Source organism: Erinaceus europaeus, chromosome 9 (genome assembly GCF_950295315.1).
Source record: "Erinaceus europaeus chromosome 9, mEriEur2.1, whole genome shotgun sequence".
Classification (NCBI taxonomy): Eukaryota; Metazoa; Chordata; class Mammalia; order Eulipotyphla; family Erinaceidae; genus Erinaceus; species Erinaceus europaeus.
In genome coordinates, this window is record NC_080170.1 from 80,941,974 (window position 1) to 80,966,811 (window position 24,838).

Genomic DNA, 24,838 nt, shown 5'->3' on the forward strand with positions numbered 1-24,838 from the left:
CAGTCTTTTCTGCACTTGGATGTTTAAATTACCTGTCTTGTTTTTCTCAAACGAGTTATCTTACTTGCTTTGAAAAATCAATTTATCTATTTATTTATTTATTGAATAGAGACAGAAATCAAAAGGAAGGGGGAGGCAGAGAGAGAAGAGTGAGAGAGGAAGAGAGATGTCTACAGCACTGCTTCACTGCTTGTGAAGATTTCCCTTGCAGGTGGGGACTGAAAGTTTGAACCCAGGTCCTTATGCATTATAACATGTGCACTTTACAGAAAGTGTCACCACCCAGTCCCTTTACCTGTTTTTGTTTGTTTCCCTTGCTTTTTTTTTTTTTTTCTAAAGATTTATTAAAGCTATAGAAGCCAGAGTGTCACTCCGTTACATGTGGAGGTGCTGAGGAATGGACTGAAAATTGCAATCATGCAAGTCCATCATTCTGCCAATTGAGCATCTCCCCAACTGCCCTTGCCAATTTTTAATAGTTCTTTTTTTCATAGAGGGAAAAAGTGAGAAAATAAGAGAAGTGAAGTAGAACAATAATTTTTGTGTTTATATGCTCTCTCTTTTTTTCTTTTTAAAAATGTTTTATTTATTAATGAGAAAGGAGGAAAGAAAGAACCAGACATCACTCTGGTACATGTGCTGCAGGGATTGAACTCAGGACCTCATGCTTGAGAGTCCAATGCTTTATCCACTGTGCCACGTCCTGGACCACATCTTTTTTTTTTTCTTTTTCAAATGTCACATTCATGATTAGGAATAAATGAAAGAGTCATAGTTGGAAAAAGGACTAGAAAGCTGGATCAGGGAAGAGAATAGCTCCTGAATATGGGGAAAATATATAAATAATGATACCACGATGCCAACCCAACTTCCTTGGGCAGATGACCCCACCATGTGTCTTGGAGCCCACGCTTGTCTAGATCCCTGCCCCATCATTAGGGAAAGGGAGAGACAGGCTGGGAGTATGAATCAACCTGCTAATACCCATGTTCAGCAAAGATGCAATTACAGAAGCCAGATCTTCCACCTTCTGTACCCCACAATGATCCTGGGTCCATACTCCCAGAGGGATAAAGAATAGGGAAGCTATCAAGGGAGGGGATTAGATAAGGAGCTCTGGAGGTGGGCATTGTGTGGAAATGTACCACTCTTTTTTTTTTTTTTAAATATTTATTTATTTATTCCCTTTTGTTGCCCTTGTTTTATTGTTGTTGTTGTTGTTATCGATGTCATTGTTGTTGGATAGGACAGAGAGAAATGGAGAGGGGAGGGGAAGACAGAGGGGGAGAGAAAGATAGACACCTACAGACCTGCTTCACAGCCAATGAAGCGACTCCCCTGCCAAGGGCTGGAACCGGGATCCTTACGCCAGTCCTTGCGCTTTGCACCATATGCACTTAACCCACTGTGCTACCACCCAGCTTCCGAAATGTGCCACTTTTATCATAAGTTAAAAAAAAAAAAAAGAGCAAATGAAGGAAACTAGCACAATAGCTCATCAGAGTAATACATCTACTTTGTCATGTACTCAGTCCAAGTTTGAACCCAAGTCTTTCCCTCTCCCTCTGTCTCTCTAAATCTATTTCTATCTTTGAAAGAGTTGACCCAGAGTGGATGAAATTCCAGTGACAACACTAAAAAAGAACAAATGAAGGGCTGAGGGGATAGCTTACCCTGTTAGAGCACCAATTTGAATGTTTGAGACCTCAGAGGCTGTAGGTCCAATCCCTAGCACCATCTTTTGCCAGAGCTGAGTAGTATTTTGGTTCTCACAGTAATCTTCTTATCTCATAATAAATGAATAAATCTTTTCTAGAAAAGAATAAATGAGGTGGAAATTAATGTATTAACACAATAAGTGGCCAAAAAGGCTCCAAATGTATGTCATCTCTCTACTGACTTATGTCTGGACCTACCAAACTTTAATATTTCTTTGGGAAGGATAGAATGAAACAAAAGTACACCAAAAGAAAGGGGAAAAAGGTCTATAAAATGTTTTAATTCTGTATATATTTTGTAACTGTTCTAGGGATGATCACAGTGTTTTCTAACCGCCTGGGTTGGTACAACATAGAACTGCTACTTTCCCAGTTTCAGAAACGTCTTACATTTGGTATCCAGAGGGAGCTCTGTGACTTGATCCGGGTATCATTACTTAATGCGCAGCGAGCTCGGTTCCTGTATGCTTCTGGCTTTCTTACTGTGGCAGATCTTGCCAAGGCAGATATTACTGAGGTGGAGACTGTTCTGAAAAATGCTATGCCTTTTAAAAGGTAAGAACCACATCTCCTTCCCTGGTTTACACATGATTATTAACTGAAAAATCATGCGAATTTGTAAATAGTATGTTAATAAGTGTATTTAGTGTTTCAGTATGCTGGCATGCTTGGTATAATATAAGTCTGAATGCCTTTTCTCTTAAAGATTATTTTTAGTTTGTATATTTTAAAAATATGCCTTAAAAGACTCCCCCCACACTTTATTGAGGAGGGTGTGGTTAGTAGTTTATAATACAGTTATTGATACATAGGTTATAACCTCTTGTCTCCCTCAAAATAGGTGTGTCTATAAGACACTCTACCCTGATGTAGGTCCTTTTTCACCATCATACACCAGGACCCCAGAACCCTTCCATCCTATTGCTTTCCTTCCTTTCCCAGAGTCCTTTGCTTTTGTGCAACACATCACACTCAGTCTGAGTTTCACCTATGTTTCCCCTCACTGTCCTTGCTCCTCAGGTTCCTCCTATGAATGAGATCATTTAGTATTTGCCTTTCTCTTTCTGGCTTATCTCACTCAACATGATGCCTTCAAATTCTCAAAAACCTTTCTTAAGGTATCATAGTTTTCTTCCTAGAAAGAATGAGTAAAAGTAACTTACCAGTGCTTTCTGTTTGATAGATTTTGATGATATTAATTCTTCCCATCCATGAGCATGGGATGTCTTTCCATTTCTTAGTATCATTTTCTATTTCTTTGAATAGTAACTCATAGTTTTCAGTGTATAAGTCTTTTACTTCTTTGGTCAGGTTTATTCCTAGATATTTTATTGATTTTGTTGTGACTGTGAATGGGAATGATTTCTGGATGTTCTCTTCTTCAGACTTAGTGTTTGCATAAAAAAATGCCACTGATTTTTCCACATTGATTTTGTAGTCTGATACCTTGCTATATTGCCTAATGATTTCCAGTAGCTTTTTTGCTGGACTCTTTAGATCTTTCTATGTATACTATCATATTGTCTGCAAATAGTGAGAGTTTGGCTTCTTCCTTTCCAATCTGTATTCCTTCGATTTCTTTCAAAGGATTGTCTGATTGCTATGCAAGAACTTTCAATACTATGTTGAAAAGTAATGGTGATAATTGTCAGCCCTGTCTGTTCCCTGATCTGAGGTGGAATGCTTTTAACTTCTGCCCATTGAGTATGATGTTGGCTGTAGGTTTGCTATATATTGACTCCACTATCGAGGAATTTTCCGTCTATTCCCATTTTTTGTAGTGTTCTGAGCATAAATGTTGGATTTTGTCAAAGGCTTTTTCTGCATCTATTGAGATAATCCTGTGATTTTTGGTTTTGTTTTTATTGACATGGTGGATAATGTTGACTGACTTATGTATATTGAACCAGCCTTGCATTCCTGGGATAAATCCCACTTGGTCATGATGAACAGTCTTTTTGATATACTGCTGTATCCAGTTGGCTAGGATCTTATTTAATATTTTAGCAACTATGTTCATCAGAGATATTGGTCTGTAGTTTTCCTTTTTTGTTGTGTTCCTATCTGCTTTTGGTATCAGGGTGATGTTGGCTATATAGAAGGTGGAAGGGAGTGTTTGTTTCTTTGATTTTTTTTTTTTTTGAAAGAGCTTTAGAAGTATAGATAGTAACTGTTTCCTGAAGGTTTTATTGAATTCATTTGTAAAACCATCTGGTCCAGGACTTTTGTTGTTGGGAGAATTTCTTAATAACTGTTTCAATTTCTTTATCTGTGCTTGGGGAATTTAGGTTTTGTCGTTCTTCTTGGTTCAGTTTTGGAAGGGTATATGTTTCTAGGAATTCTTCCATTTCTTCCAGCTTCTCTAGCCTTGTGGCATATAGCTGTTCATAGAAGTTTCACATGATTTTTTTGGATTTCTGTGGTGTCTGTTGTGATATCCCCTCTATCGTTTACAATTTGATTGATTTGAATCTTCTCCCTTTTTTTTTTTTTTTTTTTTAGTGAGTCTGATTAGGGGTTTGTCAATTTTGTTTAATTTTTCAGAGAACCAACATTTGGCTTTATTGATCTTTTGTATGGTTCTCTTATTTTTGATGTTGTTTATTTCCGCTCTAATTTTGGTGATTTCAGTCCTTCTGGATGCTTATGGGTTCCTTTGTTCCTCTTCTTCCAAGTCTTCAAGGTTTGCTGTAAGGTCATTTACTTGAGCTTTTTCTTATTCTTTTTTTTTAAAGATTTTATTTATTTATTTATTTATTCCCTTTTGTTGCCCTTGTTGTTTTATTGTTGTCGTTGTTGGATAGGACAGAGAGAAATGGAGGGAGAAGGGCAAGACAGGGGGGAGAGAAAGACAGACACCTGCAGACCTGCTTCACCGCCTGTGAAGAGACTCCCCTGCAGGTGGGGAGCTGGGGGCTCGAACCGGGATCTTTACTCCGGTCCTTGCGCTTTGCGCCACGTGCGCTTAACCCGCTGTGCTACCGCCCAACTCCCAAGCTTTTTCTTATTCTTTAATATGTGCTTGTATAGCTATGAGTTTCCCTTTAAGCACTGCTTTAGCTGCATCCCATATATTCTGATAGCTCATGCCTTCATTTTCATTTGGTTCGAGTAACATTTGAATTTCTTTTTTTTTTTTTTTTTTTTTTAAATATTTATTTTATTTATTTATTCCCTTTTGTTGCCCTTGTTGTTTTATTGTTGTAGTTATTATTGTTGTTGTCGTTGTTGGATAGGACAGAGAGAAATGGAGAGAGGAGGGGAAGACAGAGAGGAGGAGAGAAAGATAGACACCTGCAGACCTGCTTCACCTGTGAAGCGACTCCCCTGCAGGCGGGGAGCCGGGGTTCGAACCGGGATCCTTATGCCGGTCCTTGTGCTTTGCGCCACCTGCGCTTAACCCGCTGCGCTACAGCCCGACTCCCTAACATTTGAATTTCTTGCTTGAATGCCTCTTTGACCCAGCAGTTATTAAGCAGTATGTTATTGAGTTTCCAAGTTTTGTGACTTTTAGTAATTTTCTCTTTGTTGTGAATGCTAGCTTTACTCCAGTGTGGTCTGAGAAGATGCTTGGGATGATTTCAATGCTCTTGAATTTGTTGATACTGTCTTTGTGGCCTAACATGTGGTCTATCCTTGAGGATGTGCTGTGTGGATTTGAAAAGAATGTGTATTCCAGTTTTTTGGAGTGAAGAACTCTGAAAATGTCCAGGACATATTTTCAATTAATTCTCTTTTTTCTTTGTTGATTCTTTGCTTAGTTGATCTTTCTAATATGAGAGTGGGGTGTTGAGGTCTCCTTCTATTACTATTGATGTATTTTTGTACAGTGAATGTTTGATGTATTTAGATGGGCCCTCACTGGGTGCATAGATGTTAATCATTGTTAAGTCTTCTTAATTGATTGATCCTCTGATTATTATGTAATGACCTTGCCTATATTTATTACTTAATTTAATTTATAGTCTATTGTGTCAGAGATGAGAATGGCTGTTCCTGTCCTTTTTTGTGGTTTTTGTGGTTAGCCTATATGATAGTTTTCCATCCTTCCTCTTCAAGTCTGTGTTTCTCTTGTTGGGTCAGGTGAGATTTTTGCAAGCAGCTTATGGTTGGATTTTGGTTTCTGATCCATCCTCCTACTCTGTGACTTTTAATGGGTGAATTTAAGCCATTGACATTTATTGATATTATGGATTTAAAGTATTGAAGTGCCATTATTCAAAAGTTTTTTTTCTCTCATATATGGCAAGTATTTTGGTGATGTTCTTGTTTATAGGAGGTATTTTAGAACCTCTTTCAAGGCAGGCTTGGTGATAGTTGCTTCCTTTAACTGTTGCTTGTCTGAGAAGGTTTTTATCCCTCCATCTAGTCTGAATGAAAGTCTGGCTGGATATAGTGTCCTTGGTTGTAAACCTTTTTTGTTGAGGGCTCGATAAATATCTTGCCATTTTCTTCAGGCTTTCAGGGTTTGAGTGGAGAAGTTCGATGAGTTTTATGGGTTTTCCCCTGTATGTGACTTTTTGTTTTTCTCTTGCAGCCTTTAGGGTCTTTTCTTTATCCTTGCTTCTTTTCATTGTAACTATGTTGTATCTTGATATCTTCAGGTCTGGGCTGATTCTGTTTGGGACCCTTTGGGCCTCTTGAATCTTAATGTCCTTTCTGTTGTTTAGGGCTGGGAAGTTTTCTTCTATTATTTCCTCTAGACTGTTTACTAACCCTTCCTCTCTTCCTCTGGTAGGCCAATTATAAGAATGTTATTTCTTTTGAGATCATCCCATATGTCTCTATTGTTGTTTTCTATGTCTCTCAATCTCTTTTTTTAGCTCTTTTACCTCCTTATTAGTTTTCTCTAGCTCATCCTCTATCTGGCTAATTCTATTTTATGCTTCTGTTAACCTGCTTTCCCTTCCCTCAGCTTCCTTCTTCAATTCAGTTACAGTATTAGCTTGTTCTGCTAGTTGTCCTTTTAGCTCAGCTATCTCAGCTTTCAGTTCTCTAATTACCTCGAGGTAGCTGGTATTTTCCTCGAGGATCTCATCTGTTGTTTACCTATTTCTGATAGCCCTTTCCTCAATAGTTGTCCTCATCTGTAACTAATAGTTCCAGTAATGTTTGGATAGTTCTCTTATCTATGATTGATTTTGACTTATTTGGAGTTTCTTCTGGGGTCCTGTCCTTATTCATTGTGTTAGCAGTTTTATTTGCTCTCATTTTGACCTTTTTTTTTAGTTGGTGTGGTTTGTATTTTCCTGTCCTGTTGCTGTTCAGTTGTGTTGTGTGAGTATATGCCACACTAGAGTGTTTTCTCAGATGAAGTCACAAACCTCAGAAAGTACACTAGCAGCCAAAGCAAAGATTAGTGCAGTTCAACCAAAACCAGATAGTCAAGCCACACCTCCACTCTAAAAACAAAACCAGCAATACAAAGGGAAAGAAAAAGGAAAAGAGAAAAAAAAATAAAGAAAAGAAACAAGGAAAAGTAAGAATAGACAAGTACAGAAATAAGCTGTCAACTGTAAGTTCTAGAGATAGTGGGAGGAGAGAGAAGGAAAGAGGAGAGAGACACGGGGAGAGAGAGAGAAGAAAGAATCTACTCTCAGTCAGACTTGTTCTACAAGATAATTCATGAATGAGTGCCAGTGAATTAAAAAGAAAGAAAAAGCATGAAAAGAAAGAGATTTTTCAGATCAGCTTTAAGGAAAGAAAAAGAGAAGTGGGGGGGGGCAAGTTCCTCCCAGAATGTATAGCACACCAAATCACCAACCAGTGGCAGAAACAGCAATGGCTACTTTTGTTCAAGCTGGAGAGGGGGTAGAAGACACAAACAAAAATAATAATGATAATAGAATAAAATTAAATAAAATTCCATAACAATCAGTCTGCAGATTGAACCAGTACAGATTGGCTCCACACAACTTCGTCTCTTTCTTAAACCAAGCTAAAAATAAGCAGTTATGAGAGCTAACTATTAGGCTAACTCAAGTGTTAGCAGAAGAACACAGGTAAGTTTTCCCAGGCAAGACTGAGGCCCCTGATGGTCAGGTATTCTGTCAGTCTGATAGAGTTCCTGCTATCTTCAATGTCTTTTAAATGACACACATTTGAAAGACATCCCTGCTGGTCCAGATATCTTGCTAAAGAAATTCCCTCCACAGGAGTCCCACCAGGAATAGTTGGTATGGGGGCTTGGGAACTAGTAAAACAGAAAACTCCCAGCCTGTCTCCCTGTTGTCTCTTTTCTGCCTCTGTTTACCAGCCAAAATATGAATGATAGGACTCTTCTTTAGTTCTTATCTGCCCACCCAGTGCACCGATATCCCACTACTGATCCAGAATTCCTACCCTCACCAGAACTTCCCAAGCAGCCTCCTTGTAGAGCTCAGGCCATTTGTTGTCTCTGAGTTGCCATCTTGTCACTTTGATACTTTTTTTTTCTTTTTTATTTAAGAAAGGATTAATTAACAAAACCATAGGTTAGGAGGGGTACAACTCCACACAATTCCCACAACCCAATCTCCATATCCCACCCCCTCCCCTGATAACTTTCCCATTCTCTATCCCTCTGGGAGCATGGACCCAGGGTCCTTGTGGGTTGCAGAAGGTAGAAGGTCTGGCTTCTGTAATTGCTTCCCCGCTGAACATGGGTGTTGACTGGTCGGTCCATACTCCCAGTCTGCCTCTCTCTTTCCCTAGTAGGGTGTGTCTCTGGGGAAGCTGAGCTCTTGATAGCTGAATAGTATTCCATTGTGTATATATACCACAGCTTTCTCAGCCACTCATCTGTTGTTGGGCACCTGGGTTGCTTCCAGGTTTTAGCTATTATGAATTGTGCTGCTATGAACATAGGAGTACACACCTCTTTTTGGTTGGGTGTTATGGAGTCCTTGGGGTATAACCCCAAGGAGAGGAATTACTGGATCATATGGAAGGTCCATGTCTAGCCTTGTGAGAGTTTTCCAGACTGCTCTCCACAGAGGCTGGACCAATTTACATTCTCACCAGCAATGTAAAAGGGTTCCTCTGTCCCCACAACCTTTCCAGCATTTGTTGCTGCTGTCCTTTTTGATGTATGCCATTCTTACAGGAGTGAGGTGGTATCTTAGTGTTGTCTTAATTTGCATTTCTCTGACAATCAGTGACCTAGAGCAGTTTTTCATATGTTTGTTAGCCTTTTGGATCTCCTCTGTAGTGAATGTTTTGTTCATATCCTCTGCCCATTTTTGGATGGGGTTATTTGCTTTTTTGGTGCTAAGTTTGCTGAGCTCTTTATATATTTTGGTGATTAATTTCTTGTCTGATGTATGGCATGTGAAGATCTTCTCCCATTTTGTGAGGGGTCTCTTTGTTTAATAGTTTCTTTGGGTGTGCAGAAGCTTTTCAATTTGATGTAGTCCCATTGGTTTGTTTTTGCTTTAGTCTTCCTTGCAATTGGGTTTGATTCATCAAAGATGTCCTTGAGGTGTAGGTGGGAAACTGTTTTACCAATGTTTTCCTCTAAGTATTTGATTGTTTCTGGTCTGACATCTAGGTCTTTGATCCATTTGGAGTTGATTTTTGTTTCTGGTGAGATAAAGTGGTTCAATTTCATTCTTCTGCATGTTACAATCCAGTTTTCCCAGCACCGTTTATTGAAGAGAGCCTTCTTTTGCCATTTAATACTCTGGGCCCCCTTATCAAAGATTAGATGTCCATAGGTGTGGGGATTTATTTCTGGGCTTTCAATTCTGTTCCACTGGTCTGTGTGCCTATTTTTGTTCAAGTACCAGGCTGTTTTGATGATGATGGCTTTATAATATAGTTTAAGGTCTGGGAGTGTTATGCCTCCATTTCTGTTTCTTTTCCTCAAGATGGTTTTGGCAATTTTCGGTGTTTTCAGGTTCCAGATAAATGATTGTAGTGTTTGTTCTATTCTCTCAAAGAAGCTTGGTGGAACTTTGATGGGTATTGCATTAAATTTGTATATGGCTCTGGGGAGAATATTCATTTTGATGATATTTCTTCTTCCAATCCATGAGCATGGGATATCTTTCCATTTCTTGGTATCAGTTTCTATTTCCTTGAGTAGCGACTCATAGTTTTCAGCATACAAGTTTTTGACTTTTTGGTCAACTTTATTCCTAGGTATTTGATTGATTTTGCTGAAACAGTAAATGGGAGTGATTTCTGGATGTCTTCTTCTTCAGATTTAGTGTTTGCATAAAGAAATGCCACTGATTTTTGTACATTGATTTTGTAGCCTGATACATTGCTATATTGCCTAATAACTTCCAATAGTTTTCTGCTGGATTCTTTAGGTTTTTCTATGTATACTATCATATCATCTGCAAATAGTGAGAGCTTGACTTCTTCCCTTCCAATCTGTATTCCTTTGATTTCTTTCTCTTGCCTGATTGCCATGGCAAGAACTTCCAATACTATGTTGAAGAGTAACGGTGACAGTGGACAGCCCTGTCTAGTCCCCGATCTGAGGGGGAATGTTTTCAGCTTCTGTCCATTGAGTATGATGTTGGCTGTAGGTTTGCTAGATATAGACACCACTATCTTTTTTTTTTTTAGTCTCAGTCTCTCTCTCTTTCTACCTCCCTCTCTCTCCCTCTGTCTCTCTCTTTCTCTCACTCTCTTTCTTTCTCTGAAGGAGAAAATATACTGAGAGCACAGGAGGCTCTGGCTCATCAAAACAAATAAACAAAATCCCACACATACCCGCCTTAGAATTTTAACAGTAACTCTACCCATATATGCGTTTGTTTCTCTTTCTATTTTTTCTTTTTTTAAACCAGAGCACTGCTCAGCTCTGATTTATGGTGGTGCAGAGGATTGAACCTGGGACTTTTGAAGCTGTAGGCTCTCTTTGCGTAACCATTATGCTATCTACGCCTTATTTCCCTTTTTTTTTTTTATTTTATTTAAGAAAGGATTAATTAACAAAACCATAGGGTAGGAGGGGTACAACTCCACACAATTCCCACCGCCCAATCTCCATATCCTACCCCCTCCCCTGATAGCTTTCCCATTCTCTATCCCTCTGGGAGCATGGACCCAGGGTCATTGAGGGTTGCAGAAGGTAGAAGGTCTGGCTTCTGTAATTGCTTCCTCGCTGAACATGGGCGTTGACTTGTCGGTCCATACTCCCAGTCTGCCTCTCTCTTTCCCTAGTAGGATGGGTCTCTGGGGAAGCTGAGCTCCAGGACACATTGGTGGTGTCTTCAATCCAGGGAAGTCTGGCCGGCATCCTGATGACACCTGGAACCTGGTGACTGAAAAGAGAGTTAACATACAAAGCCAAACAAATTGTTGAGCAATCATGGACCCAAAGCTTGGAAAAGTGGAGAGGAAGTATTAGGGAGGTACTCACTGCAAACTCTAGTATACTTCTGCTTTCTTACTTTGGTGCCATACTCCAAACTCAGTCAATTTCTGCTTTGCGTTTCTACTTCTTCTTCCTTTTTTTTTTTTTTTTTACATGCATAACATTCCCCAGATTCCCATTTAGCAATACAACCCCCACTATTTCATTCGTCATTTTTCATGGACCTGTATTCTCCCCACCCACCCACCCACCCCAGAGTCTTTTACTTTGGTGTAATACTCCAATTCCATTTTAGGTTCGACTTGTGTTTTCTTTTCTAATCTTGTTTTTCAACTTCGGCCTGAGAGTGAGATCATCCCATATTCATCCTTCTGTTTCTGACTTATTTCACTCAACATGATTTTTTCAAGGTCCATCCAAGATCGGCTGAAAACGGTGAAGTCACCATTTTTTACAGCTGAGTAGTATTCCATTGTGTATATAGACCACAACTTGCTCAGCCACTCATCTGTTGTTGGACACCTGGGTTGCTTCCAGGTTTTGGCTATTACAAATTGTGCTGCCAAGAACATATGTGTACACAGATCTTTTTGGATGGATGTGTTGGGTTCCTTAGGATATATCCCCAGGAGGGGAATTGCAGGGTCATAGGGTAGGTCCATTTCTAGCCTTCTGAGAGTTCTCCAGACTGTTCTCCACAGAGGTTGGACCAATTGACATTCCCACCAGCAGTGCAGGAGGGTTCCTTTGACCCCACATCCTCTCCAGCATTTGCTGCTGTTACCTTTTCTGATGTGTGACATTCTCACGGGAGTGAAGTGATATCTCATTGTTGTCTTGATTTGCATTTCTCTGACAATCAGAGACTTGGAGCATTTTTTCATGTGTTTCTCGGCCTTTTGGATCTCTTCTGTGGTAAATATTCTGTCCAATTCCTCCCCCCATTTTTGGATGGGGTTATTTGTTGTTGTCTTGTTGTTGAGTCTGGTAAGCTCTTTATATATGTTGGTTATTAAACTCTTATCTGATGTATGGCATGTAAAGATCTTCTCCCATTCTGTGAGGGGTCTCTTGATTTGGGTAGTGGTTTCTTTTGCTGTGAAGAAGCTTTTTAATTTGATGTAGTCCCATAGGTTTATACTTGCCTTAGTCTTCCTTGTAATTGGATTCGTTTCATTGAAAATGTCTTTAAAATTTATGCGGAAAAAAGTTCTTCCAATATTTTCCTCTAAGTATCTGATAGTTTCTGGTCTAACATCCAAGTCCTTGATCCACTTGGAATTTACTTTTGTATTTGGTGAAATACAGTGATTCAGCTTCATTCTTCTGCATGTTTCAACCCATTGTTTCCAACACCATTAGTTGAAGAGACTCTGCTTTCCCCATGTAATAGTCTGGGCCTCTTTGTCAAAGATTAGATGTCCATAGGTGTGGGGCCTCATTTCTGGGCTCTCAATTCTATTCCACTGGTCAGTGTGTCTATTCATGTTCCAGTACCAAGCAGTTTTGATGACAATGGCCCTATAATATAGTTTGAGATCTGGCAGTGTGATGCCTCCGGTTCTGTTCTTTTTTCTCAAGATTGTTTTGGCAATTCTAGGTCTTTTCTGGTTCCAGATAAACATTTGTAGCATTTGTTCTATTCTCCTAAAAAATGTGCTTGGGATCTTGATGGGGATAGCATTAAATTTGTAGATGGCTCTGGGTAATATATTCATTTTGATGATGTTAATTCTTCCAACCCATGAGCATGGAATATCTTTCCACTTCTTTGTGTCTTTTTCAATTTTTTTGAGTAGTGACTCATAATTTTCAGTATACAAGTCTTTCACTTCTTTGGTTAGGTTTATTCCTAGATATTTTATTGTTTTTGTTGCTATAGAAAAAGGAACTGATTTCTGGATTTCAATTTCTTCTAACTTAGTGTTTGCATAGAGGAATGCCACTGACTTTTGAATGTTAATTTTATAGCCTGACACAGTACTGTATTGCCTGATGATTTCCAAAAGCTTCTTGCTAGATTCCTTAGGTTTTTCCATGTATACTATCATGTCATCTGCAAATAAGGAGAGTTTGACTTCTTCTCTTCCAATCTGTATTCCTTTAATTCCTTGCTCCTGCCTGATTGCTATGGCAAGAACTTCCAACACTATGTTGAATAGTAATGGTGATAGTGGGCAGCCCTGTCTAGTACCTGATCTGAGGGGAAATGCTTCCAGTTTTTCACCATTGAGTATGATGTTGGCTGTAGGTTTGCTATATATAGACTCCACTATCTTCAGGAATTTTCCATCTATTCCTATTTTTTGTAGTGTTTTGATCATAAAGGGATGTTGTATTTTGTCAAAGGCTTTCTCTGCATCTATTGATATGACCATGTGGTTTTTGGTCTTGCTTTTGTTGATGTGGTGGATCACATTGATTGATTTACGTATATTAAACCAACCTTGCATGCCTGGGATAAACCCCACTTGGTCATGATGAACAATCTTTTTGATATACTGCTGTATCCGGTTGACTAGAATTTTGTTCAATATTTTCGCATCTATGTTCATCAGAGATATTGGTCTGTAGTTTTCTTTTTTGGTTGTGTCCCTGTCTGCTTTTGGTATCAGGGTGATGTTGGCTTCATAGAAGCTGGCAGGGAGTATTCCAGTGTCTTCAATCTTCTGGAAGACTTTTAAAAGTAGAGGTATTAGTTCTTCTTTGAAGGTTTTGTAGAATTCATTTGTAAAACCATCTGGTCCAGGACTTTTATTTTTGGGAAGATTTTTGATAACTGTTTCAATTTCATTAGCTGTGATGGGCCTGTTCATGTTATCCACTTCCTCTTAGTTTTGGAAGTTGGTAGGTATCTAGGAAATCATTCATTTCTTCCAAGTTCTCTAGCTTGGTGGCATATAGTTGTTCATAGAAGCCTCGCATGATATGTTGAATTTCTGCAGTGTCTGTTGTGATATCTCCTCTTTCATTAACTATCCGATTTATTTGGGTCTTCTCCCTTTTTTGTTTTGTGAGTCTGGCTAAAGCTTTGTCGATTTTGTTTACTCTTTCGAAGAACCAACATTTACTTTCATTGATCTTTTGTATGGTTTTCCTATTCTCAATGTTATTTATTTCTGCCCTAACTTTAGTAATTTCTGTCCTTCTGTTTGCTTTAGGGTTCCTTTGTTGTTCTTCTTCTAGGTCTTTAAGATGTGCAATCAGGCTGTTTATTTGTGCCTTTTCTTGTTTCCTAATGTGTGCTTGTATAGCTATGAACTTCCCTCTTAGGACTGCTTTAGCTGTGTCCCAAATATTTTGATAGCTTGTGTCTTCATTTTCATTGAACTCTCGAAACATTTTGATTTCTTCCTTGATTTCCTCTTTGACCCAGAAGTTGTTAAGAAGTGTACTGTTGAGCTTCCACATTTTGGCACTGTTACTAATCTTTTGTTTATTGTTAAGTGTTAGTTTAATTGCACTGTGGTCTGAGAAGATGCTTGGGATGATTTCAGTGCCATTGAATAGGCTGATGCTGTCTTTGTGGCCTAACATATGGTCTATCCTTGAGAATGATCCATGTGGATTTGAGTAAAATGTGTATTCCAGTTTCTTGGGATGAATGACTCTGAAAATGTCCAATAGTTCTAGTTTATCTATCTCTTCATTTAGCTCCCTTATGTCTTTATTGATTTTCTTCCTGGATGATCTGTCAAGTTGAGATAGTGGGGTGTTGAAGTCCCCTACTATGATTGTGTTACTGTTAATATATTGCTGTAGCTCTTTCAGTAGAAGTTTGATGTATTTAGATGGCTTCTCATTGGGTGCATAGATATTAATAATTGTTAAGTCCTCTTGATTGACTGATCCTCTGAGCATTAAGTAGTGTCCATTCCTATCTTTTTTAATCTTATGTATTTTAAAGTCTATCATGTCAGATATGAGAATAGCTGTTCCTGCCCTTTTTTGTGGGCCATTGGCTTGAATGATAGTTTTCCATCCTTTCACTTTAAGTCTGTGTTTGTCTTGTTGCGTTAGGTGAGTTTCCTGTAGACAACATATTGTTGGGTTGTGTTTTCTGATCCATCTTCCTACTCTGTGTCTTTTAATAGGTGAATTCAGGCCATTCACATTTATTGATATCAAAGATTGAAGATATTTTAACGCCATTCTTGTAGAGTTTTAGAGTGTTTTGATATATGTCCTATTTGTGGTGGTCTGCTTGTTTATAGGAAACCTTTCAGAACTTCTTTCAGGGCAGGCTTGGTGATGGTTGCTTCCTTCAACTGTTGCTTGTCTGAGAAGGTTTTGATGCTTCCATCTAGTCTGAATGACAATCTAGCAGGATATAGTATTCTTGGCTGAAAGCCTTTCTCATTGAGCACTTGATAGATATCTTGCCATTCTCTTCTGGCCTGTAGTGTTTGTATGGAGAAGTCTGCTGCTAATCTTATGGGTTTTCCTTTGTAGGTGACTCTTTGTTTTTCTCTTGCAGCCTTGAGGATCCTTTCTTTATCCTTATTCCTTTCCAATCTAAGTATGACATGTCTTGGTGTCTTTAGGTCTGGGTTAATTCTGTTTGGGACCCTCTGGGCTTCTTGAATCTTTATGTCTTTGGTGTTGTCTAGACTAGAGAAATTTTCAGCTATTATGGCCTGGAGAACGCTTTCTTCCTCCCCTTCTCTTTCTTCCTCTGGTAAGCCAATAATGCGTATATTGTTTCTTTTGAAGTCATCCCATAGGACTCTGTTGTTGTTTTCAGCATCTCTTAATCTCTTTTTGAGATCTCTTACTTCTTCTTTAGTTGTCTCTAATTCATCCTCAATCTTGCTAATTCTGTCTTCAGCCTCATTGATTCTATTCTCTCTGCCCTCTACTGCTTTCTGGAGTTCATCTATTTTGTTGCCCCGCTCTGATACTGTTTTAGCTTGTTCAGCTAGTTGCCTTTTTAGCTCAGCAATTTCAGCTTTCAGCTCTCTAATAACCATGAGATAATTAGAATTTTCTTCCATATTCTCATTTGTTGTTCCTACATTTCTGATTACAATTTTTTCAAATTCTTTACTCACTCCTGTTATTATTTTCTTAGCTAATGTTTGGATGTTGAACTCGTTGTTTTGTGCTTCGCCCTCTGGAGGACTTTTAGCTGGACTCTTGTCCTGGTTCGAGTCTCCAATATTTTTTCTTGTTGTTTTAACCATTTTATATAAGTTAACAGTTTTTTCAATCCCTGAGTTGGAGTTCAGTGGTGTAAAAGCCTTTTTTTTTTCCCCTTTAGGCTATGGTAGCCTGAGGGCTTTTAAACTATCAATAGGCTTCTTGGCTTAATCAATGACTCCTGACCACGAGATAAAGCAGGGTGTGACAGAGATAATCCAATGGTTATGCAAAGAGACTTTCACAGCCCTTCAGCTATGCCACCGAGGTATAGGTCTTCTCCTGAGTTTCCCCGTTATATCTCTGTTCCCTGGTGTCCCTCCCTGTTGCTGCTCCAGATTCTGAGGGTAGTAGCAATGGAGACTCAGAGTTGTACTTGGTGAGTCTCTGGGGAGTCCTTTCCTCCCTTCAGCTGTCCCCTTGTTGGTGGAGCAGACTGGAGGTGGTGTCTCCACTGACAAACTGTCGAACTGTTAGCAGTCACTTAATCTCTCCTTAGGCCCCTCTCTCCTCTCTGTCACCAGCCACGCGTGTTTGTACTCACGGGTCATTTACTGGGTCATTCTAGTCCTGTCTTGTTTCGGTCCGGGTGGTCTCCTTTGGTATTCCTTGTTGATCCGGGAGAGGAGAGGAGAGGAGAGAAAGCGATCTGCTGCTCGTAGCTCCGCCTCTGGAAGTCGAATTTAGACACCACTATCTTGAGGAATTTCCCATCTATTCCCATTTTTTGTAGAGTTTTGAGCATGAATGGGTGTTGTATTTTGTCAAAGGCTTTCTCTGCATCTATTGAGATAATCATGTGGTTTTTGGCTTTGCTTTTATTGATGTGGTCAATGACATTGATTGACTTACGGATGTTGAACCAGCCTTGCATTCCTGGGATGAATCCCACTTGGTCGTGATGAACAATCTTTTTGATATGTTGCTGTATCCAGTTGGCCAAGATCTTGTTTAATATTTTGGCATCTGTGTTCATCAGAGATATTCGTCTGTAGTGTTCCTTTTTTGTTGTGTCCCTATCTGCTTTTGGTATCAGGGTGATGTTGGCTTCATAGAAGGTGGAAGGGAGTATTCCTGTTTTTTCAATCTTATGGAAAAGCTTAAGAAGGATGGGTACTAACTGTTTCCTGAAAGTTTTGTAGAATTCGTTTGTGAAGCCATCTGGTCCAGGACTTTTGTTGTTGGGGAGATTCTTAATAACGGTTTCGATTTCTTTGTCTGTGATTGGTGCATTTAGATTTTGTAGTTCATCTTGGTTCAGTTTTGGAAGGGCATATGCTTCTAGGAATTGTTCCATTTCTTCCAGATTCTCTAGCTTGGTGGCGTATAGTTCTTTATAGAAGCTTCGCAAGATTCTCTGGATTTCTGTGGTGTCAGTTGTGATTTCTCCTCCATCGTTTAAAATTCTATTAATTTGAGTCTTCTCTCTTTTTTGTTTGGTGAGTCTGGCCAGGGATTTTTCAATTTTGTTGAATCTTTCAAAGAACCAACATTTGGCTTCATTGATCTTTTGTATGGTTTTTTTATTTTCGATGTTGTTTATTTCTGCTTTAACTTTAGTGGTTTCTGTCCTTCTGCTTGCTTTAGGGTTCCTTTTTCCTTTTCCTCTAAGTCCTTGAGGTGTGCAGTAAGGTCATTCATTTGAGCTTCTTCTTGGTGTTTAATATGTGATTGTATGGCTATAAGTTTCCCTCTCAGTACTGCTTTAGCTGTATCCCAAATATTTTGATAGTTTGTGTCTTCATTATCATTAGTTTCCAGGAACATTTGAATTTCCTGCTTGAGTGAGTCTCTGACCCAGTGGTTCTTAAGGAGTATGTTGTTTAGTTTCCAAATTCTGTGACTTTTAATAATTTTCTGTTTGTTGTTAAATGTTAGTTTTACTCCACTGTGGTCTGAGAAGATACTTGGGATGATTTCAATGCTCTTGAATTTATTGATGCTGTCTTTGTGGCCTAACATGTGGTCTATCCTTGAGTATGTGTTATGTGGATTTGAAATGAAGGTGTATTCCAGTTTGTTGGTGTGAAGGACTCTGAAAATGTCCTAGAGGTCTAGTCTGTCAATCTCTTCATTCAATTGTCTTGCATCTTTGTTGATTCTCTGCTTTGTTGATCTGTCTAAGTGTGAGAGTGGGGTATTGAAGTCTCCCACTATTATTGTATTACTATTGATGTATTTTTGAAATTCTTTCAGTAGGTGCTTGATGTATTTAGATGGTCCCTCATTGGATGCATAGATGTTAATAATTGTTAAGTCTTTTTGGCTGATTGATCCTCTGATCATTATGTAATGTCCTTGCCTATCTTTTATTACTTTATTTAATTTAAAATCTATCGTGTCTGAGATGAGAATGGCTGTTCCTGCCCTTTTTTGTGGTCCGTTAGCCTGTATGATAGTTTTCCATCCTTTCACTTTAAGTCTGTGTTTATCTTGTTGTGACAGATGGGATTCTTGCAAGCAGCATATGGTTGGGTTATGTTTTCTGATCCATCCCCCCACTCTGTGCCTTTTGATGGGTGAGTTTAAGCCATTGACATTTATTGATATTATGGATTTAATGTATTTTAGTGCCATTGTTCAAACATTTTTTTTTGTTTGCTCTGATATATTGCAAGTATTATAGTGATGTTCTTGTTTATAAGAGGTCTTTTAGAACCTCTTTCAGGGCCGGTTTGGTGATGGCTGCCTCCTTTAACTGTTGTTTGTTTAAGAAGGTTTTGATCCCTCCATCTAGTTTGAATGAAAGTCTAGCAGGATATATTATCCTTGGTTGAAACCCTTTTTCATTCAGGGCTTGATAGATATCTTGCCATTCTCTTCTGGCTTTTAGAATTTGAGTGGAGAAGTCTGCAGATAATCTTATGGGTTTTCCTTTGTATGTGACTTTTTGTTTCTCTATTGCAGCCTTTAGGATCCTTTCTTTATCCTAACTTCTTCTCATTGTGACTATTATGTGTCTTGGTGTCTTCAGGTCTGGGTTGATTTTGTTTGGTACTCTCTGGGCCTCTTGAATCTTGATGTCCTTTCTGTTATTCAGGTCTGGGAAGTTTTCTTCTATTATTTCCTCTAGAATGTTTGCTTCCCCTTCCTCTCTTTCTTCCTCTGGCAGGCCAATTATATGAATGTTACCTCTTTTGAGATCATCCCATATGTCTCTTTTGTTGTTTTCAGTGTCTCTCAATCTCTTTTTAAGCTCTTTCACCTCTTTCTTAGTTTTCTCTAACTCATCCTCTGTCTGACTAATTCTGTTTTCTGCTTCTGTTAGTCTGCTTTCCCTTGCCTCAGCTTCTTTATTCATTACAGCTATTTCAGCTTTCAGTTCTCTAATTGCCTCAAGATAATCAGTATTTTCCTTGGGGGTCTCAACTGTTGTTTCCCTAATACTTCCATTCCTTTCCTCCAATGTTGTTTTCATTTCTGTGATTAATAAGTTTATTATTGCTTGCATACTTTTCCTATCTATGGTTACTTCTGGCTGATTTGTAGTTTCTTCTGGGCTCTTGTCTTCATTCATTGGAGTAGCAGTTTTATTTGATTTTGATCTACCTATTTTTTTGATTTATGCGTTTCTTTTTTTATGCTCTGTTGTTCCTCAGTTGTTGTGTCTTGAGTACAGGCAACACTGTACTAAATATCTTTATGACAATTGCACTCACCAACCTCAGGAATTACAGTAGCAACTGAAGCAAGTATTGAAGCAGTTTAATCATTACCAGTTAGCCAATTTCTCCAGTCTGTGAAAAAATAGTAACCAAATCCCAGTGAAGAAGAAAGAGAAAAGAAAGAAGGGATAGCAAGAATAGACAGTTATGCAAATCTACTATCCACTGTATATTCTAGGGGTAACAAGAGGGGAAAGGGAAGTAGAGCAGAGATACACACATAGAGAGTCCACTCTGAGTCAGATTTCTTCCCCCAAATAATTCACAAATTCAGAAAGGCAAAGAAGAAGGAAGGAAGAAGTGTATGACAAGATAAAAAAAAGAAAAAAGAGACAAGAGAGGGAAAAGAGAAAAGATAAGAAAAAGAGCTGTAATTAATGAGTAGTGAAAGGAACGTTTTTTTTTATTACTTTATATTTAATTTAATTTAATTTATTTTTAATTAGCTAGGAGGAGGAGGGAGGGGAGAGTCTATAGAGGAAGTAGGAGTAACGAGACAAGTTCCTCCCACATTAGATAAGATGCCCACTACCCTAGCAATGAAAGATACCCTAAGAGTTGATTCTGATCAACCTAAAGGGGGGCGGGGGAAGATATATGCCTTTATATAATATTAATAATAAAATAGAGCAGGGTAAAAAAAAAGCCCTGTCCCAGATTACCTCAAACCTCGTGATCAGAGGCAGCTGATTGTTAAGAAAAGTGGGAAAAAAAAAACAAACCCTCAGGACTAGACAGAGATAGCTGAAATAGACAGTTATGCAAATCTACTATCCATTGTATAGTCTAGGGGTAGCTAAAGGAGGAAGGGAAGTTGAGCAGAGATACTCGCAGTGAGAGTCCACTCTGAGTCAGAATTCTTCCCCAAAATAATTTCCAAATGTGTGTCAGTGAATTCAAAAAAGCACACTGTTTGGTGGTGTGGGGGATGGGTCCTGTGGCTTTGGAAGCTGTAGGATTAAGGAAGAAAGGATGACAAGAATGAGAAAAAGAAAAAAAAAGAAAGAGAGAAAAAAGAAAAAGATAAGAAAAAGAACAGTCATAAAAGAGTGGTGAAGGGAAAGAGTTTTATTTATTTTTAATTATTTAATTAGCTATGCGGGGTGGGGGGGGTTGGCTACTTAGAAAGAAAAACGGCCAGAGGTTTCAGAAGGGTATAGACTTAGAATGAATGATACTCCCTGGTGGGACAGGAATCTTGGTAAAGAAAGAAGCTCAGCAGGGGAGCCTGCTAGGAGCTGGTCCCCAGGGACTGGCTATGGGGGTGGGGGGAAGATGGTGTGCTTAATAATTTAAAAGAAAAAAATTTTTTCCCTTTTTTTTCTAGTCTATTTTTTAATGCAAATTAAGTTATAGTCACCTCCTTGGTGTCACCGCTAGCACCCCTTATTGACTGGCCTACTAAAGGCAGAAAATTCTACTGTTTCCAGAAGATGTGGTCAGAGCTCAAGCCACTAGCAGCTTCTCAGTCCACCATCTTCCGGGAACCCCCCAGTTTGATTCTTAATGAATATTTTCTAAATGAGTGCATGAATTTGCTTATTTATATCCCTTTATATAGTACTCGAAAGGCTGTGGATGAAGAAGAGGAAGCAGTTGAGGAACGTCGTAACATGCGAACAATTTGGGTGACTGGAAGAAAAGGTTTAACTGAACGGGAAGCAGCAACTCTTATAGTGGAAGAAGCCAATAAGATTCTGCAACAGGACTTATTTGAAATGGGAGTGCAATGGAAGACATATTCCTCTTTACAATCGAATACACAGTCATTTACTAGCCATGAGTCAGAAGTAAAGGAGCACAAACTTCTACCCCAAGTTAAGCACTCTAGTGAAAGATTAACAGTAAAGAAAAAAAGTAACACAGTATTTAACTATTCTGTTATGAATTCACCAAATACACTGCAAGATTTAGCTAAAAGTAGAGAGAATACAAATTCCTTTTGTTACAAGTTCCAAGATGGGAATCAAGAACATCAAGTGAAATCTATTTCAAGAATAAGAAAACAAGTCTCTTTGAGTATAAATACAGTGAAGCGAAGAACCTCTGAGAGTGAAAGGAAAACAAGCACTAAGAAAGCTGTTCCAACTCTTTCATCTGAGAAAACAAAAAAAGAAAATTTGAATTTCAGTTCAGAAAAGATGAATGCAACCTCTCGTTCTTTGAAACGATTAAGGCACAGTAGTCCTATGAAAGACACTGGAGTGTATAGAAATGATTTACAAGAACAGACCATGTCTGAACCCATTCATTGTGAAAACTCACTTATAGGTGTGAATTTGAAATTTAAAAATCCAGAGCCATCTGCTAAAAAAGTGTGTTTTAAGGGAAGAAATAGCAAAGCATTATTATCACTAGAAAGAGAACAGAATTGTTCTGGAAAAAGAATAACCAATGATGTTCTGGTGGGATGTTTTATTAGAGAACCTCAGAATAAGTCAGTGACTTGTCAAGCCATGAGTGCGGTTAATAAAAACGCCAGTGAATTAGCTGTTACTGAGCCAGAAAAATTAAGCAAAGTGATAATTGAAAATGATTCAAAAAAACAGAATATTTATGAGAAACACCATGATACCCATACAATTAACCATTTTTCTGAGAATTCTGATGGACTGACAAACACTTCCATCAAACAGAAAAGAACAATAGAGAGACAAATGCCATGTGAGTCAGTCAGTAGTTATACAACTAGAGACTCAAATGTTACTACATGTGAAAACATAAAGTATAATGCTGAGGAAAAGTCAGATACTTTTCAGGCAGAAGGAAATAAAATAAGGAGCATCAAGATCCCCAGTGGTCCTCCTTCACCAGGAACATCTGGTAAGTCAGGAGGCCAATATGAGAATTTTCTAAATACCTTTAAAGCACAAGAAAAAACAGATGCTTATACAACAAATAACACTAAACATCATCTCGTTTCTGAGTTAGGTTCAGTTCATTGTGATTTTGAAGATAGTTTCTATCTGGATACTCAATCAGAGAAAATGATACAACAGATGACACGTGAAAGGACTGAAGAAGGAACAAAGGGCACCAGCCTAGCAACAGGGATGATGCAGAAGAGCTTAGACAAACAGAGCTTCATGAGCATTTTACAGGATAATAGTCACGTTATTTTACCTGATGAACAACATTCTCCAGGAGTGATAAATACAGACAACATGCATCTTAAGCCTACAGATGCTATGAAACAAAGCACAGGTTCACAGGGGGTTGATATCCTGACTCCAAAAAGCCCACTTTTTCATTCTCCAGTTCTATTTGGGGAAAATGGCCCTTGTTTTAAAGGTAATGAGCTTTCTGTTACTGACTCTCAATTAAATAGTTTTCTTCAAGGTTATCAAACACAAGAGTTTATGAAACCAGTTATGTCTCTGATTCCTCAGGAAAAAACTCCCACTGATATAGAAGTGCAATGTCCTCTAGCTCGTGAAACAAGTTTGAATTTGAGTGACAGTTTACTGTTCGACAGTTTCAGTGAAGACTGCCCAATGAAAGAACAACTGTTTGAAGTACAAGCAAAAGAACCTTCTCCTGAAATAAAGTCAAGCCATTTCACTGACTCTCTGTGTCCTCAACCAGAGGGCCCAAATGAAAAATTAAATATGAATGAGAATCAAGCTAATGAACACCAGTTGCCTTGTCTCAGTGATGAGTCTATTTTATTTTCAGATACAGATTCTGCTCAGATGGCTGAAGCTTTGGACAATGTAAAGATAGCTCCTGTCCAAGAGAAACTTAATGCTGTTGTATCTCATATAGCTGTAGAACACAATGACCTATCACTTGTCAGTAATGATGATCCCCAAAGAAAAGATACTGGAGTAAATAATGATGAAAGATCTCATATAAATAGATTAACTGGAGAAAGGCAAAATAATTCATTCACATGGTCAGGGTCATCATTTGATTTAAGTCCAGGACTGCAAAGGATTTTAGATAAAGTATCTACTCCTATAGGACATGAAGAGCAAAAATTTAGCACTACAAACTTTTCTAACTTGAAAGGAAAAAATACAGATTTAGATGACAAACAAGAAGTGATTTCCATTTTGGAGCCAAATCAAGAACCTGGAAACTCATTTTCTTCTAATATTGAAGTAAAAAGCAAGATTGAAACGCTAGAGAACAATGCCATTCATGGTGAAACTCCATCCCTCTTGCCCTATAAGGAAAACTGTATAATTGATGATAATGGTCTCATTCCTCCTACACCTGTTCCAACTTCTGCTTCTAAGCTGACATTTTTAGATGTTCATGGACCATCTGTAAAACTTCAGAAAACTAGTAATGTTTTAAAACTTAATGAAAGTTTTTCTCTTGGTTCACCTTTAGATATTAAAAACCACGATTTAAGTTCAGACAGTAGAAATGTTCTCAAAGATGATAGTCTTCTTAGAGAAATAGGCTCTTTACTGCAGGTATCACCAGATGGGTCACAGTTAACATCGTCCTTATCCCATTCAGAAAGTTTGTCCATAATTGATGTAGCAAGTGATCAAACTCTTTTTCAAACATTTATTAAGGAATGGCAATGCAAGAAGCGATTTTCCATCTCACTGGCTTGTGAAAAAATTAGTAAATTGACATCTAAAGATTCTTCTATTGGTGGTAGGTTTAAGCGAGGTAAGATTTTTTTTTTTTTTAATTTTTCACATTTATTAGTCAAACAGTGGGCTGAAATGGGACTAGCCTTTTCAGTGCTAGATAGTAAATATAATAAATGTATTCAAAATTTAGTAACTTTCTTCTATGTGGGTTTATATGCGGGACAGCATCATTGTTTAGTACAACTAGTTTAGCTGATCAAGACCTTGAGCTGAGAGTCTGAAATAATGCAAACTACCAGCACTCCACTCAGTCCTCTGGCTCTCATCTGTTGTTATACCCAGGATCTGTTGCCCTCCTTCCAATTTGGCCAGAGATCTTTTCTAAACTACCTTCCTACAGCAGCTCCCTACTCAAACTGGCCATCAGGAAGTTCTAGAGCAGTGTTGTCTCCT

General features: G+C 38.4%; 1 protein-coding gene across 1 annotated transcript in view; it reads left to right on the forward strand.

Annotated features, from left to right (window-relative positions):
* Nucleotides 1-24,838, forward strand: part of POLQ (DNA polymerase theta) — a 136,020-nt gene that overhangs the window by 70,159 nt on the left and 41,023 nt on the right. Inside the window, exons 15-16 of the mRNA XM_060198280.1 lie at nt 2,030-2,273; nt 21,394-24,461. Coding sequence (XP_060054263.1) covers nt 2,030-2,273; nt 21,394-24,461 — 3,312 coding nt within the window. The remainder of the gene's footprint in view (nt 1-2,029; nt 2,274-21,393; nt 24,462-24,838) is intronic.